This window comes from Procambarus clarkii, chromosome 14 (genome assembly GCF_040958095.1).
Source record: "Procambarus clarkii isolate CNS0578487 chromosome 14, FALCON_Pclarkii_2.0, whole genome shotgun sequence".
NCBI classification, from domain to species: Eukaryota; Metazoa; Arthropoda; class Malacostraca; order Decapoda; family Cambaridae; genus Procambarus; species Procambarus clarkii.
Window position 1 is genome coordinate 24353416 of NC_091163.1, and position 16873 is coordinate 24370288.

At 44.5% G+C, this 16873-nt stretch overlaps 2 protein-coding genes across 2 annotated transcripts in view; both read left to right on the plus strand.

The window, feature by feature from the left end:
* The window catches only part of LOC138364756 (ribonuclease Y-like), an 81251-nt gene extending 66817 nt beyond the window's left edge, over window positions 1-14434 (plus strand). The window contains exon 3 of the mRNA XM_069324725.1: window positions 14051-14434. Within this exon, the coding sequence (XP_069180826.1) occupies window positions 14051-14434 (384 nt within the window). The remainder of the gene's footprint in view (window positions 1-14050) is intronic.
* A 43-nt stretch (window positions 14435-14477) lies between these two features.
* Window positions 14478-15920, plus strand: LOC138364757 (putative golgin subfamily A member 6-like protein 19). Its single transcript, XM_069324726.1, has 2 exons — window positions 14478-14626; window positions 15422-15920. The coding sequence occupies exons 1-2, from the start codon at window positions 14478-14480 to the stop codon at window positions 15918-15920; spliced, it is 648 nt and encodes a 215-aa protein (XP_069180827.1).
* Window positions 15921-16873: the final 953 nt, after the last annotated feature.

Consider the following 16873-nt stretch of genomic DNA (forward strand, 5'->3'; position numbering starts at 1 on the left):
ACTTTACATTTATTGGTGTTAAACTCCAGTAGCCATTTCCCTGACCATCTCTGCAGCCTGTTAAGTGTGTGTGTGTGTGTGTGTGTGTGTGTGTGTGTGTGTGTGTACTCACCTAGTTGTACTCACCTAGTTGTGTCTGCAGGATCGAGCATTGACTCTTGGATCCCGCCTTTCGAGCATCGGTTGTTTACAGCAATGACTCCTGTCCCATTTCCCTATCATACCTGGTTTTAAAATTATGAATAGTATTTGCTTCCACAACCTGTTCCTGAAGTGCATTCCATTTTCCCACTACTCTCACGCTAAAAGAAAACTTCCTAACATCTCTGTGACTCATCTGAGTTTCAAGCTTCCATCCATGTCCCCTCGTTCTGTTACTATTCCGTGTGAACATTTCGTCTATGTCCACTCTGTCAATCCCTCTGAGTATCTTATACGTTCCTATCATGTCCCCCCTCTCCCTTCTTCTTTCTAGTGTCGTAAGGCACAGTTCCCTCAGGCGCTCCTCATACCCCATCCCTCGTAGCTCTGGGACGAGTCTCGTTGCAAACCTCTTAACCTTTTCCAGTTTCATTATATGCTTCTTCAGATGGGGACTCCATGATGAGGCGGTATACTCTAAGACTGGCCTTACGTAGGCAGTGTAAAGCGCCCTAAATGCCTCCTTACTTAGGTTTCTGAATGATGTTCTAACTTTTGCCAGTGTAGAGTACGCTGCTGTCGTTATCCTATTTATATGTGCCTCAGGAGATAGATTAGGTGTTACGTCCACCCCCAGGTCTCTTTCACACATCGTTACAGGTAGGCTGTTTGTGTGTGTGTGTGTGTGTGTGTGTGTGTGTGTGTGTGTGTGTGTGTGTGTGTGTGTGTGTGGGTGTATGTACACTCACCTAGTTGTACTCACCTAGTTGTGCTTGCGGGGGTTGAGCTCTGGCTCTTTGGTCCCGCCTCTCAACCGTCAATCAACAGGTGTACAGGTTCCAGAGCCTATTGGGCTCTATCATATCTACACTTGAAACTGTGTATGGAGTCAGCCTCCACCACATCACTTCCTAATGCATTCCATTTGTCAACCACTCTGACACTAAAAAAGTTCTTTCTAATATCTCTGTGGCTCATTTGGGCACTCAGTTTCCACATGTGTCCCCTAGTGCGTGTGCCCATTGTGTTAAATAGCCTGTCTTTATCAACCCTGTCGATTCCCTTGAGAATCTTGAATGTGGTGATCATGTCCCCCCTGACTCTTCTGTCTTCCAACGAAGTGAGATTTAATTCCCATAGTCTCTCCTCGTAGCTCATACCTCTCAGCTCGGGTACTAGTCTTGTGGCAAACCTTTGAACCTTTTCCAGTTTAGTCTTATGCTTGACTAGATATGGACTCCATGCTGGAGCCGCATACTCCAGGATTGGTCTGACATATGTGGTATATAATGTTCTGAAAGATTCCTTACACAAGTTTCTAAAGGCCGTTCTTATGTTACCCAACCTGGCATATGCTGCTGATGTTATCCTCTTGATATGAGCTTCAGGGGACAGGGCTGGCATGATATCAACCCCCAGGTCTTTCTCTCTCTGACTCTTGAAGTATTTCATCACCCAAATGATACCTTGTATCTGGTCTCCTGCTTCCTACCCCTGTTTTCATTACATTACATTTGCTTGGGTTAAACTCTAACAGCCATTTGTTCGACCATTCCTGCAGATTGTCCAGGTCTTCTTGAAGCCTCAAGGTGTCCTCCTCTGTCTTAATCCTTCTCATAATTTTGGCGTCGTTAGCAGACATTGAGAGGAATGAGTCTATACCCTCTGGGAGATCATTTACGTATATCAGAAACAGGATAGGTCCAAGTACAGAGCCCTGTGAGACTCCATTGGTGACTTCACGCCATTCTGAGGTCTCACCCCTCACTGTAACTCTCTGCTTCCTATTGCTTAGGTACTCCCTTATCCACTGGAGCGCCCTACCAGTTACTCCTGCCTTTTTCTCCAGCTTATGCATCAACCTTTTATGGGGTACTGTGTCAAAGGCTTTCCGACAGTCCAAAAAAATGCAGTCCGCCCATCCTTCTCTTTCTTGCTTAATCTTTGTCACCTGATCGTGGAATTCTATCAAGCCTGTAAGGCAAGATTTACCCTCCCTGAACCCATGTTGATGGGTTGTCACGAAGTCTCTTTTCTCCAGATGTGTTACTAGGTTTTTTCTCACAATCTTCTCCATCACCTTGCATGGTATACAAGTTAAGGACACTGGCCTGTAGTTCAGTGCCTCTTGTCTGTCACCCTTTTTGTATATTGGTACTACATTAGCAGTCTTCCATATTTATCCATTAGCAGTCTTCCATATTTGTATATTGGTACTACATTAGCAGTCTTCCATATCCACTATGGAGAGTGGCAAGCAAAGTGCTCCTGCATACTCTTTCAATACCCATGGTGAGATTCCGTCAGGCCCAACAGCTTTTCTCACATCCAGCTCCAATTGGTGCTTCTTGACCTCATCTCTTGTAATTTCGAACCTGTCCAAGGTCACCTGGTTTGCTGCCACCTCTCCTAGCGCCGTGACTTCTCCCTGTTCTATTGTAAAGACCTCCTGGAACCTTTTGTTGAGTTCTTCACACACCTCTTTGTCATTCTCTGTGTACCTGTCCTCGCCCATCCTAAGTTTCATCACCTGTTCCTTCACTGTTGTCTTCCTCCTGATGTGACTGTGTAGTAGCTTTGGTTCGGTCTTGGCTTTATTAGCTATATCATTTTTATACCTTTTCTCAGCTGCTCTTCTCACACTAACATACTCGTCCCTGGTTCTCTGGTATCTCTCGCTACTTTCTGGTGTTCTGTTATTACGGCAGTTCCTCCATGCCCTTTTGTTCAGCTCCTTTGCTTTTATACATTCCCTATTAAACCACTGATTCTTCCTTTGCTTCTCTGTTTTTTCCAGTCGGGCTGGGACAAAGCTGCTTACAGCCTCCTGACATTTTTGGGTGACATAGTCCATCATGTCTTGTACGGACTTGGTTCCGAGTTCTGTGTCCCAATGTATATCCCATAGGAATTTATTCATCTCCTCATAGTTTCCCTATCGGTAAGCCAGCCCTTTGTTTCCCAGTTCTTTTTTGGGGGTGATAATTCCTAGCTCAACCAGGTACTCAAAGCTCAATACACTAAGATCACTCATTCCCAAGGGGACTTCCAACTTAACTTCCCTTATATCCGACTCATTTAGGGTAAATATCAGATCAAGCAAGGCTGGTTCATCCCCTCCTCTCATTCTTGTCGGTCCCTTGACGTGTTGACTTAGAAAATTTCTTGTTGCCACATCCAGCAGCTTAGCTCTCCATGTGTCTGGGCCTCCATGTGGGTCTTTGTTCCCCCAATCTATCTTCCCATGGTTGAAGTCTCCCATGATTAGTAGTCTGGATCCATTCCTGCTAGCCACAGAAGCTGCTCTCTCTATTATATTGATGGTGGACAAGTTGTTTCTATCATATTCCTGTCTGGTTTTCTGTCATTCGGTGGGGGGTTTTATATGACTACTATTATAATTTTCTGTCCTCCAGTTGCTATGGTGCCTGATATGTAGTCACTGAAACCTTCACAGTTCTGAATTACCATCTCTTCGAAACTCCAACCTTCTCTTAGTAGCAAAGCTACACCACCTCCTCCTCTCCCTTCTCTCTCTTTCCTCACTACATAGTAGCCCTGTGGAAACACTGCGTTTGTTATGATTTTCGTTAGCTTTGTTTCTGTGAGTGCTATTATGTCTGGGTTTTCTTCTGGGGCCTATTCTCTGTGTTCACTTTTTTATTTGTAATCCCATCTATGTTAGTGTACATCGCCTTGAAGCTCACTTTCTTCTGTTCATTTTCTTGTCCCTTTCTTGGCGAGCATTCTGCTGGTGTGGGAAGCTGTTCCGTGGGTGAGAAGATCTGTGAGGTGGCTTGCAGGGTCTCAGAGGATTTTGGGATGGGGGGGGGGGGGGGGGTTTAAGGGAAGGGGGGACAGGTAGGGTTTGGGTTAAGGAGAAAGGGGGGACATGGAGGATACGGGGTGAGGAAGGAGGAGGGATAGGGAGGGTATGGGATGAAGGGGGAGGGGGGACATGATGGGAATGGGGAAGGGGTGACAGGGTCAGAATGGGGTGGGGGGGAGGGGGGGTTGGGTGGGGGCAGGTTGGGTGAGGGGAAGGGAGGGTTTCTATGCAGAGAGAGGTGGTGGTGTTGCCTTCCCCTCTTGTGTTGCTGGGATGCTGGTTTTGGGTTCCCCTCTTGTCTCTGGGACTGTTGTGTTGGGGGCTGTGATTTCCTGGTTTGCTCCTCTCTCCCTGCGCTTCCTCCTTGCCTCTGCTGCCCTGGCTGTCTCCTCCTTCGTCCTGTCCCTCTGCAGGAATACTTTTTTGTATCCCTCCACATGCTGCAGACGACTCTTCCTTTCGAGAATATCCTCCTTCGTGGTTTCATTTGTAAACACCACCTTTACAAGTCGGTTTCTGTCCTTGTTGTACCAGCCCAACATGAAAACCTTCTCAATGTTTTGTTCAGCACCTTCCATCTGTAACACCTTCTGTAGCCCATGTACTGCCTCTCTATCCTTGCTATTCCATTCTTGCCTGTTGGATCCTTCCTGTTCTTTGATGCCTACAACTACCACTGATCTTTTTCTCTCCAGCAGCTGAGTGGAGCACCTTGCTGCTTCCTGTGATGTAGCTGCTTGCATCGCTACCTCCCTCACTGTGTCCATTGCTTCTGAGCTCTTTTTCAGTCTTTCCGCAAATGTTTCAGGTACAGAGGTATTTCCTTCCAATGTAACATTCCCACCTTCCCTTTGGATGATAATCTGATGCTCTGTCTCTTTATTTTTCTCTGTGAGGGATTTGATCTCCTCCCTTGTTGATGTCAGCTCACTTTGCAGATTGTTAATTGTAATCCTCATTTCATGCATCTCCCTCCTGAATTCCTCCAGAACTTGGGTTAACATTTCCTTCGTTTGGTCACTCTGGCTGTTTCCTGTGTCCCTGTTGCGTCCTCCTGCCATTTTGCCTCTTGTCAAGAGAGAGAGTAAGAGAGAGAGAGAGCAAGAGAGAGAGAGAGCAAGAGAGAGAGAGAGCAAGAGAGAGAGAGAGCAAGAGAGAGAGAGAGAGAGAGAGAGAGAGAGAGAGAGAGAGAGAGAGAGAGAGAGAGAGAGAGAGAGAGAGAGAGAGAGAGAGAGAGAGAGAGAGAGAGAGAGAGAGAGAGAGAGAGAGAGAGAGCGCTAGAGAGAGAACAGAGAGAACGTGTGCGTGTGCTTGGGATGGGGGTTAAGAGGAGGAGAGGTGTTGTCTGCAGCTTATGGCAGGTAAGAGAGGGGGGGTAAGAGAGGGGGTGGATTATGAGTGAGGTTTTATCCCCTTTCCACGAAAGGTGTTAATCCCTTCTAGCCTGACTGGACGTATGCGTGTGTGCGTGTTTTTGTTTTTGCGTGTGCGTGCGTGTGTGCTTGCAAACGTACGTGTGCGTGCATATGCATGTGTGTGTGTGTGTGTGTTGCGGCGTTGGAGTGTGTGAATGGGTCAGAATGCTGCCTATTTAGGCTGGAAGTTGGTCAGGGAACCAACGCAAGGCGCCTATTGCCCCCAGCCGGCTAGGTTCAGAGTGTGACAGTGTGAACATGACTAAGTGTGAGTCGGTATGAGTATGAGGATCTGAATATTCCCGAGTGTGACGAGAGGTGTGAGTTAGCTGGCTGTTAGCTGGAGTGCGTATGACATGAACATGTTAAAGCCATTATAATAAGCCATTACGATTATGTGGCTTCGGGGAGGGTTCAGGATAATGATTTGGGATGGGAGGGGGGGATGGAATGATGTCCAACCACTTGGACGGTCGAGGATTGAACTCCGACATGCATAAAGCTAGACCTTGAACAAACTCCTTGAAGGCTGGGTGAACAAACTCAAATTTTAAGGAAGTATCAGCCTTTTAAGCAAAGTAAATTGCCATTCTTCTCTAATATTTCCAATGTTCTTTACCCGAGATGGAACTTGAAAAGTTAAAACTCTCCGTACTTCTTTTTACAAAGTTCATTTTCAGCCAGTCCTCGACTCAAGTTCATTCTATCCAGCGGTCGACCCCACAGACGCATTCATAAACTTTTACATGCTGCTCAGTCAAAACGGGAATTTTTTCAAATATAAATTAATATTATAATATATTGTGCATATATAGGCATAGGTTAGGTTAGGTTAGGTGTTTAGGTTCTGTTGGCGATTATTTGTATATGTAGTACGTGGGTGAAGCATTTACAGCGTTGTAGTTCGAAGAAAATTCATCAGTGAAGCACTTGTTTCAAAAGTGTTCGAACGTTCTCAGTTGTGAGTCTTGTGTAAACTTTTTTTCATTCATAAACAGCTGGGGTTTGGCGGGTGCATGGGATGGACTTTGGGTCTTTGTTTATGAGGACGGGCTGCTTCATGCATGTTGTTTATGAGGACGGGCTGCTTCATGCATGTTGTTTATGAGGACGGGCTGCTTCATGCATGTTGTTTATGAGGACGGGCTGCTTCATGCATGTTGTTTATGAGGACGGGCTGCTTCATGCATGTTGTTTATGAGGACGGGCTGCTTCATGCATGTTGTTTATGAGGACGGGCTGCTTCATGCATGTTGTTTATGAGGACGGGCTGCTTCATGCATGTTGTTTATGAGGACGGGCTGCTTCATGCATGTTGACGTGGCATGCAACCAAACACGTTGGGGAGGTGAACGCAATAATTACTTCGCTGAATACTCAAGTGACGGGGGGATCAGGGTGCTATAAGTGAGAGTGAGAGGAGAGAGGGAGGGAAGTATCAGGAGGGAGGGAAATATCAGGAGAGATGGAGGGAAGTATCAGGAGAGAGGGAAATATCAGGAGAGAGGGAGAGAAGTATCAGGAGAGAGGGAGAGAAGTATCAGGAGAGAGGGAGGGAAGTATCAGGAGAGAGTGAGAGAAGTATCAGGAGATAGGGAGGGAAGTATCAGGAAAGAGAGAGAGAAATATCAGGAGAGAGGGAGGGAAGTATCAGGAGAGAGGGAGGGAAATATCAGGAGAGAGGGAGAGAAGTATCAGGAGAGAGGGAGAGAAGTATCAGGAGAGAGGGAGAGAAGTATCAGGATAGAGTGAGAGAAGTATCAGGAGATAGGGAGGGAAATATCAGGAGAGAGGGAGAGAAGTATCAGGAAAGAGGGAGAGAAGTATCAGGAGAGAGGGAGAGAAGTATCAGGAGAGAGGGAGGGAAGTATCAGGAGAGAGGGAGGGAAGTATCAGGAGAGAGGGAGGGAAGTATCAGGAGAGAGGGAGGGAAGTATCAGGAGAGAGGGAGGGAAGTATCAGGAGAGAGGGAGAGAAGTATCAGGAGAGAGGGAGGGAAGTATCAGGAGAGAGGGAGGGAAGTATCAGGAGAGAGGGAGTGAAGTATCAGGAGAGAGGGAGGGAAGTATCAGGAGAGAGGGAGGGAAGTATCAGGAGAGAGGGAGGGAAGTATCAGGAGAGAGGGAGAGAAGTATCAGGAGAGAGGGAAGGAAGTATCAGGAGAGAGGGAGAGAAGTATCAGGAGAGAGGGAGGGAAGTATCAGGAGAGAGGGAGAGAAGTATCAGGAGAGAGGGAAGGAAGTATCAGGAGAGAGGGAGAGAAGTATCAGGAGAGAGGGAGGGAAGTATCAGGAGAGAGGGAGAGAAGTATCAGGAGAGAGGGAGAGAAGTATCAGGAGAGAGGGAAGGAAGTATCAGGAGAGAGGGAGAGAAGTATCAGGAGAGAGGGAGAGAAGTATCAGGAGAGAGGGAGAGAAGTATCAGGAGAAAAGGAGGGAAGTATCAGGAGAGAGGGAGGAAAGTATCAGGAGAGAGGGAGAGAAGTATCAGGAGAGAGGGAGGGAAGTATCAGCAGAGAGGGAGGGAAGTATCAGGAGATAGGGAGGGAAATATCAGGAGAGAGGGAGGGAAGTATCAGGAGAAAAGGAGGGAAGTATCAGGAGAGAGGGAGGGAAGTATCAGGAGAAAGCAATAAGCCATTACGATTATGTGGCTTCGGGGAGGGTTCAGGATAATGATTTGGGATGGGAGGGGGGGATGGAATGATGTCCAACCACTTGGACGGTCGAGGATTGAACTCCGACATGCATAAAGCTAGACCTTGAACAAACTCCTTGAAGGCTGGGTGAACAAACTCAAATTTTAAGGAAGTATCAGCCTTTTAAGCAAAGTAAATTGCCATTCTTTTTTTAGTCTTGGCGTACGATCCAAGGCCAAAGTAACTATTTTTTAATACCTGTCGATTTTTAATGAGGCTGAAACACTCAATCAAACTTTGTCAATTTCAAAGTTTAAAACACAGAACTGTCACGTGTGAGTTAGTGAGGACAAAATCCTGAGAGCCCCCACCCCCCCCAAAAAAAAACAATTCTTGGACACCATCATTTATTATTTTTCTGGTGATTTCCAGTCTTTTCAGTCATATATTTCTTAAGTTGGCGGGTGATTTGATATTCGATCTATATTGACCAAAACTAGAAAAATGTAGAACAAAATCTGCAAATTTTGTTTAGCTTATGGCATCATTTCCATGAAAATCTCGTCTTTTTATGTTAAACTAGCAGTACCCGGCCCCGCGTTGCTGTGGCTCAGCAACGCATGTGCGTTGCTGAGCCACAGCAACCTTCCCTGTCCCCCAGTCCTCCCCACCATTTCCCCCTCCCCATCCCCTCGTCCTCCCAACCATTCCCCACTCCTCTGTTCCCTCGTCCTCCAAATCATTCTCCTCTCCTTTATCCCCTCGTCCTCCTCATCATTCTCCTACTCCCCCGTCCCCTCGTCCTCCCCACCATTCCCCACTCCCTTCTCTGATGCATTCCCAAATGATCTGGTATTCCCTTAAGAAAATTGGGAACATCAAATGATCTGATGTTCCCATCACTGAAAAATAAGAAGAACAGTTAAAAACCAAATGAAAAATTAAACAAATAAACTATACTCATGAAATGAACTGTATGGTAAACAACACAGCTCAATTCCAAGGCAATGTCACACAAAATAATGAAATCAAATTGAAAATAAATCGATATCGATTAAATTTCAATGTATCAATGCAATCGGAAACACTGAAATGAAATCGTAAAATATATAGTAGAGGCAGAATTCAGCCATGCGTTGCTGTGGCCTAGCACTGCACATGCATTACTGAGCCACAGCAACCTATCCTGTCCCCCAGTCCTCTTCACCATTCTCCCCTCACCCGTCTCCTTGGCCTCCCAACCATTCCCCACTTCACCGTTACCTCGTCCTCCCCACCATTCCCCACTCCACCATCCCCTCTTCCTTCCCACCGTTCCCCACACCCCCTGTTCATTTGTCCTCCCAATCATTCTCCATTCCCCCATCCCCTAGTTCCCACCATCCCAAATTCCCCCATCCCCTCGTCCTTCCCCACCATGACCCCCCTCCCTTGTCCCCTCGTCCTCCACACCATCTCTCACTTCCGTCCCCTCGTCATCCCCACCATTCCCCACTCTCTCGTCCGATGCCTTCCCAAATGGTCTGATGTTCCCATCAGAAAATTGGGAACATCAAGTGATCTGATGTTCTCATCACTGAAATATAAGAAAAACAGTTAAAAAAAATGAAAGGAAAATAAGAAAAAAATAAACTATACTCACGAAATGGTAAACAACAATTCCATGGCAATTCACACAAAATAATTAAATTAAAATGAAAATAAATCAAAATCTATGAAAATTCAATTTATCAACGCAATCAGAAATATTGAAATGGAATTGTAACATATTTAGTATAGCATGTGTGTTGCTCTTACATGCAACAGATGGTATTGTTTTTCAAGAAAAGCATAGTTTTACCTGTCACAGGTATGGCATCTATTTGTATACTTATGAAATGAACAGTATGGTAAACAACACCGCTCAATTCCAACACAATGTCACACAATGTTTTATTTTTTTAATAAAATAAATCGAAATCTATGAAAATAAAATTTATCAATGCAATCAGAAACATTGAAATGGAATTCATGACATATTTAATGTAGCGTGCATGTAGCTATTATGTTCAACAGATGGCGCAGTTTTTCAAAAACTCTTGTTTTTACCTATCAGAGGGGTGGCATCGATATAGTAGGTATATAAAATGACGCGCGTATTCGAATGCAACGTTGTGTCAAAAATTTAAAGCAATTGGTGAAGAACTTTTGGAGATTACAGCGTGTGTTGCTCTTACGTCCAACAGATGGCACCGTTTTTCAAAAACGCATGTTTTCCCTGTCATAGGTGAGGCATGTATATAGTAGATATATAAAAAGACGCGCCTATTCGAATGGAACTTTGTGTCAAAATTTCAAAGCAATCGGTAAAGAGGTTTCGAAGATTTCCTTCACATGAAAAACACATGTGTTTTTCAGAAAAAAACATGTTTCTTTACCGTCACAGACGTGACATCTATATAGTATGTATAAAAACCACCGCTCGGATGCGAATCAGAACGAATACCATTTCGTATGTCATACCATATGTCACGAATACCATTTCAATGTTTCCGATTGCATTGATATATTTTATTTTCATAGATTTCGATATATTTTATTTTTTACTAGCAGTACCCGGCCACGCGTAGCTGTGGCTCAGCAACGCATGTGCGTTGCTGAGCCACAGCAACCTTCCCTGTCCCCCAGTCCTCCCCGCCATTCCCCTCTCACCCGTCTTTTCGGCCTCAAAACTATTCCCCACTCCACCGTCCCCTCGTCCTCCCCGCCATTCCCCACTCCACCATCCCCTCTTCCTTCCCACCACTTCCCTGTCCCTTTATTCTCCAACACCTTTCTCCATTTCCCCATCCCCTTGTCCCCACCACCCCAAACTACTCCGTCCCCTCGTCCTTCCCTACTCCAGCATCCCCTCTTCCTTCCCACCATGCCCCACTTCCCTGTCCCTTTGTCCTCCCACCCTTCTGCATTCCTCCATACCCCTCGTCCCCACCATCCCAAACTCCCCCCCCCCCCCCGTCCCCTTGTCCTTCCCCATCATTACCCCCTCCCTTGTCCCCTCGTCCTCCACACCATCTCTCACTTCCGTCCCCTCGTCATCCCCACTATTCCCCCACTCCCTCGTCCGATGCCTTCCCAAATGGTCTGATGTTCCCATCAGAAATTTGGGAACATCAAGTGATCTGATGTTCCCATCACATCTATCCTGAAATATAAAAAAAAAAAACAGAAAATGAAATGAAAATATGAAAAAAAAAAAAAAAAAAACTATACTCACAAAATGAACGGTATGGAAACAACAGAGCTCAATTCCAATGCAATTCACACAAAAACATTAAATCAAAATGAAAATAAATCAAAATCTATGAAAATTCAATTTATCAATGCAATCAGAAACGCTGAAATGGAATTGTAACATATTTAGTACAGCATGTGTGTTGCTCTTACATGCAACAGATGGCGCTGTTTTTTCAAGAAAAACAGTTTTACCTGTCACAGGTGTGGCATCTATACTTATACTTACGAAATGAATGGTATGGTAAACATACACATAATAATTCAATAAACAAATAAAATATATCGAAATCTATGAAAATAAAATATATCAATGCAATCGGAAACATTGAAATGGAATTCGTGACATATTTAGTATACCGTGCATGTTGCTATTATGTGCAACAGATGGCGCTGTTTTTCAAAAACGCATGTTTTTATCTGTCACAGGGGTGGCATCGATATAGTAGGTATATGAAAAGATGTGCCTATTTGAATGCAACGTTGTATCAAAATTTCAAAGCAATCGGTGAAGAACTTTTTGAGATTACAGCATGTGTTGCCCTTACGTCCAACAGATGGCCCTGTTTTTTAAAAAAATATGTTGTTTCCTGTCACAGGTGAGGCATGTATATAGTAAATATTTAAAAAGACGCGCCTATTCGAATACAACGTTGTGTAAAAATTTCAAAACAATCGGTAAAGAGGGTTCAAAGATTTCCTTCACTTGGAAAAACACATGAAAAACACAATTTTTCAGAAAAAGCATGTTTTTTATCCGTCACAGACGTGACATCTATATAGTATGTATATAAAAACCTGGCCAGATGCGAATGGAACGTTGTGTGAAAATGTCGAAGCAATCGGTGAAGAACTTTCGGAGATTAGTGATTTTGAACAAACGAACATTTCCATTTTTATTTATATAGATAATAATTTGTTAAAGATTAATCAACTACCTCACACTATCAAGTTCTCGCTCTATTGACACTTTCTTGTCCCAGACATGAACAAAAGTTATTGTTTCTATATGCGACACTGTTGGGTACAGGAGTAGACGACTTCCGACTCCCCTTAACAGGCCTAACTTTTCCTTTACTAAGTTCATGGTAAGCCATACCTTACGTTGAAATAAAATCACTGAAGAAGAACGGGAAATCGAACCTGGGTAACCCCAGACACGCCCCTTAATCTATGAATCATGAAATATTAAAGATTATATAGACAGGAATCCACTCGAAGCCTGGAATCACCGAACTGCGTGGTTACCAACCTACAATTTACATATAAACCAAATATGCTCTTGACCGGCTACCATCGCGTGTCTGGGAACACCCCGTACGATAATTCGATCCTCCCGTCAAGCCCTGATCATTTTCTATAAGATACATCAGGTTATTGTGTCTTCTTTGTGAATCTTACCATACTAGTAGGCATTCGTCAGTCTCAGGAGATTATGGAGTTGCGCTCTGGTTATCGGTCTGGTGTGACCTTTCCAGGGCGTAAAGCCAGGGCAGGATCATACTGGGGAGAAGCTGTTACCCAAGCAGCAGGTCCAACGTATTTTTCTAAATAGTTAATTATTTCCTAGCAGAACAAGACCAGCCAAAAATATATATAAACCACCATTGCAATTTTGCACAACATTCATTTCAATAGCTAATGTAACCTAAGAATTTGAATCTCTGAATTATCTCCCAAAATTTAATTAAATTGAAACGATTGTATTAAATTGAAAAGTCTTTATCGTGTCTTTATTTGCTGAGGTGAAAATATCGCCTGACGAACGAGGCTCATCTCGGACAATTAATGAACACCGTAAATATTATGCAATTATGAAATTTTATTTTTGCCTCGGCAAAGTAATTATGTATTCTGTGAATGATGTCAATGTTGTAATTGTGCAATCAGCTGTGTTATTGTTGTGTCAGCTGTGTTATTGTTGTGTCAGCTGTGTTATTGTTGTGTCAGCTGTGTTATTGTTGTGTCAGCTGTGTTATTGTTGTGTCAGCTGTGTTATTGTTGTGTCTGCTGTGTTATTGTTGTGTCAGCTGTGTTATTGTTGTGTCAGCTGTGTTATTGTTGTGTCAGCTGTGTTATTGTTGTGTCTGCTGTGTTATTGTTGTGTCAGCTGTGTTATTGTTGTGTCAGCTGTGTTATTGTTGTGTCAGCTGTGTTATTGTTGTGTCAGCTGTGTTATTGTTGTGTCAGCTGTGTTATTGTTGTGTCAGCTGTGTTATTGTTGTGTCAGCTGTGTTATTGTTGTGTCAGCTGTGTTATTGTTGTGTCAGCTGTGTTATTGTTGTGTCAGCCGTGACTGCCTCCCGTGTGTCAGCCGTCAGTCCTGGTGTTCTCAGCTGTCATCAGCAGACCCTCGAAGCTTTCAGCATCACATTTGTGGCTCATAAATATCTTATGTCTCATCCAAGGGTTCAGGGTTCGATTCTAGCGGTAAAAAATTAACTGCTGGGCACGTTTTCTTTTCCCCGATGCATCTGTTCACCCTAAACAGTCCGACGTGTGTGTGTGTTACATCACTAGGAAAAGGCCAAGTGATGTAACCAGGTATACTTAGGCCTGGGGAGACGTAAGTATACAGGCTACCTGTCCCTGACAACCGTCAAGAATATGGTAAAAAAAAGCTGACTTGTGGCTGCCGCGAGGCACAACCGTTCCTCCCAGCCGCCGGAAGATGAAATTTGCTGAGAAGCTAAGCTTGTCTGCTGAGGAGCTAAGGTTGTGTACTGAAGAGCTTAAAGATTGTCTGTTGAGGAGCCAAGATTGTCTGCTGAGGAGCTACGATTGTCTGCTGAGGAGCTAAGATTCTCTGCTGATGAGCTAAGATCCTCTGCTGATGAGCTAAGATTGTCTGCTGATGAGCTAAAATTGTCTGCTGAGGAGCTAAGATTGTCTGGTGAGGAGCTAAGATTGTCTGCTGAAGAGCTAAATTTGTCTGGTGAGAAAGTACAATTATCTGCGGAGAAGCTAAGATTCTCTGCTGATGAGCTAAGATTCTCTGCTGATGAACTAAGATTGTCTGCTGAGGAGCTAATATTGTCTGCTGAGAAGCCAAGATTGTCTGATGAGAAGCTACGATTGTCTGCTGAGGAGCTAAGGTTGTCTCTGGAGGGGTTAAGATTGTCTGCAGAGAAGCTATGATTGTCTGATGAGAGGGTTAAGATTGTCTGTTGAAGAGCTATGAATGTCTGCTGAGAATCTACGATTGTCTGCTGAGGAGCTAAGACTGGATGTCGAGGAGCTAAGATTGTCTGCTGAGGAACTAAGATTGTCTGATGAGGAGCTAAGATTGTCTGCTGAGGAGCCAAGATTGTCTGCTGAGGAGCCAAGATTGTCTGCTGAGGAACCATGATTGTCTGCTGAGGAACCAAGATTGTCTGCTAAGGAGCTAAGATTGTTTGCTGAGGAGCTTAGATTGCCTGCTGAGGAATCAAGATTGTCTGCTGAGGAGCCAAGATTGTCTGCTGAGGAACCATGATTGTCTGCTGAGGAACCAAGATTTTCTGCTAAGGAGCTAAGATTGTCTGCTGAGGAGCTTAGATTGCCTGCTGAGGAATCAAGATTGTCTGCTGAGGAGTAAAGATTGTCTGATGAGGATCTAGTATTGTCTGCTGAGGAGCCAAGATTGTCTGCTGAGTAGCTAAGATTGTCTGCTGAGGAGCTAAGATTGTCTGCTGAGAAACTAAGATTGTCTGATGAGGAGCTAAGATTGTCTGCTGAGGAGCTAAGATTATCTCCTAAGGGGTTAAGATTGTCTGCTGAGGAGCTAAGATTGTCTGATGAGGAGCTAAGATTGTCTGCTGAGGAGCCAAAATTGGCTGCTGAGGAGCTAAGATTGTCTGTTGAGGAACCATGATTGTCTGCTGAGGAACCAAGATTGTCTGCTAAGGAGCTAAGATTGTCTGCTGAGGAGCTTAGATTGCCTGCTGAGGAATCAAGATTGTCTGCTGAGGATCTAAGATTGTCTGCTGAGGAGCCAAGATTGTCTGCTGAGGAGCTAAGATTGTCTGCTGAGGAGCTAAGATTGTCTGCTGAGGAGCTTAGATTGTCTGCTTAGGAGCTAAGAATTTCTGGCGAGGAGCTAAGATTCTCTGCTGATGAGCTAAGATTCTCTGCTGATGAGCTAAGATTCTCTGCTGATGAGCTAAGATTGTCTGCTGAAGAGCTAAATTTGTTTGGTGACAAACTGCGATTGTCTGCTGAGACACTACGATTGTCTGTTGAGAAGCTAAGATTGTCTGCTGAGGAGCTAATATTGTCTGCTGAGAAGCCAAGATTGTCTGATGAGAAGCTACGATTGTCTGCCGAGGAGCTAAGATTGTCTCTGGAGGGGTTAAGCTTGTCTGCTGAGAATCTAAGAATGTCTGCTGTGGTGCTAAGATTGGATGTTGAGGAGCTAAGATTGTCTGCTGAGAATCTAAGATTGTCTGCTGAGGAGCTAAGATTGGATGTTGAGGAGCTAAGATTGTCTGCTGAGGAGCAAAGATTGTCTACTAAGGAGCCAAGATTGTATGCTGTGGAGCTAAGATTGTCTGCTGAGGAGCCAAGATTGTCTGCTGAGGAGCCAAGATTGTCTGCTGAGGAGCCAAGATTGTCTGCTGAGGAGCCAAGATTGTCTGCCGAGTAGCTAAGATTGTCTGCTGAGGAGCCAAGATTGTCTGCTGAGGAGCTAAGATTGTCTGCTTAAGAGCTAAATTTGTTTGGTGAGAAACTACGATTGTCTGCTGAGAAACTACGATTGTCTGCTGAGGAGCTAAGATTGTCTGCTGAGGAGCTAAGATTGTGTTTCCGGGAACTACGTTAAGGGGATTTGCAAGATGGCGCAGGTAAGATGAACTGAATCTCATTTGTGAAAGTTTGGGGCCTCGATCTCTGGTCGGCCGCTTTGGCAACTATGACGATGGGGGTTGGTGTTTAGTTCGACATTCTTGGTTTATGTGTGTGAGTATGTGTTGTGTTTATATGTGACGTTCGTACTGCTGCTGCTTGTGCATACCGGTTGTTTGTTGCTACATTTGCTGCATCTTCTTGTATTGCAATGATTACTACTGTTACTATTATTAGTTCTGCTAGTACATGTACTGTTACTATTTCTACCTCTGCTAGTACAACTACTGTTTCTACCACCACCATCACAACTATTACTACAACAGCTGCCTCTACCACCACCACAATTACCCTTTATTACAACTATTAGTACCACCAGCACTACCATAACCCCCACCACTAGACCCAGTACACATAAGCCAGTTAGCACAAGTGCCAGAGCACATCACAGGCGTATGTACACCTGAAGTGTCCAGAGACACACAACTGTGGTCCACTGTGTGTGTCCTTCCCCCACCCCAGTCTACAACCGCCCCCCATATTACCTTGTCTCCCCTACAACACCCTACACACTATACGACATAGTAGGCATCCATCAGTCTCAGGAGACTATATCGCACATTATATCACACTAATGATCACTATTTTTTGTGATCATTGTTGCACATCGCACTATATTTATACCACACCACACTTCACAACCCCACACTGTAGCGGGGGGTGTTGTTGTTACAAGGTATTGAACTCTCTAGT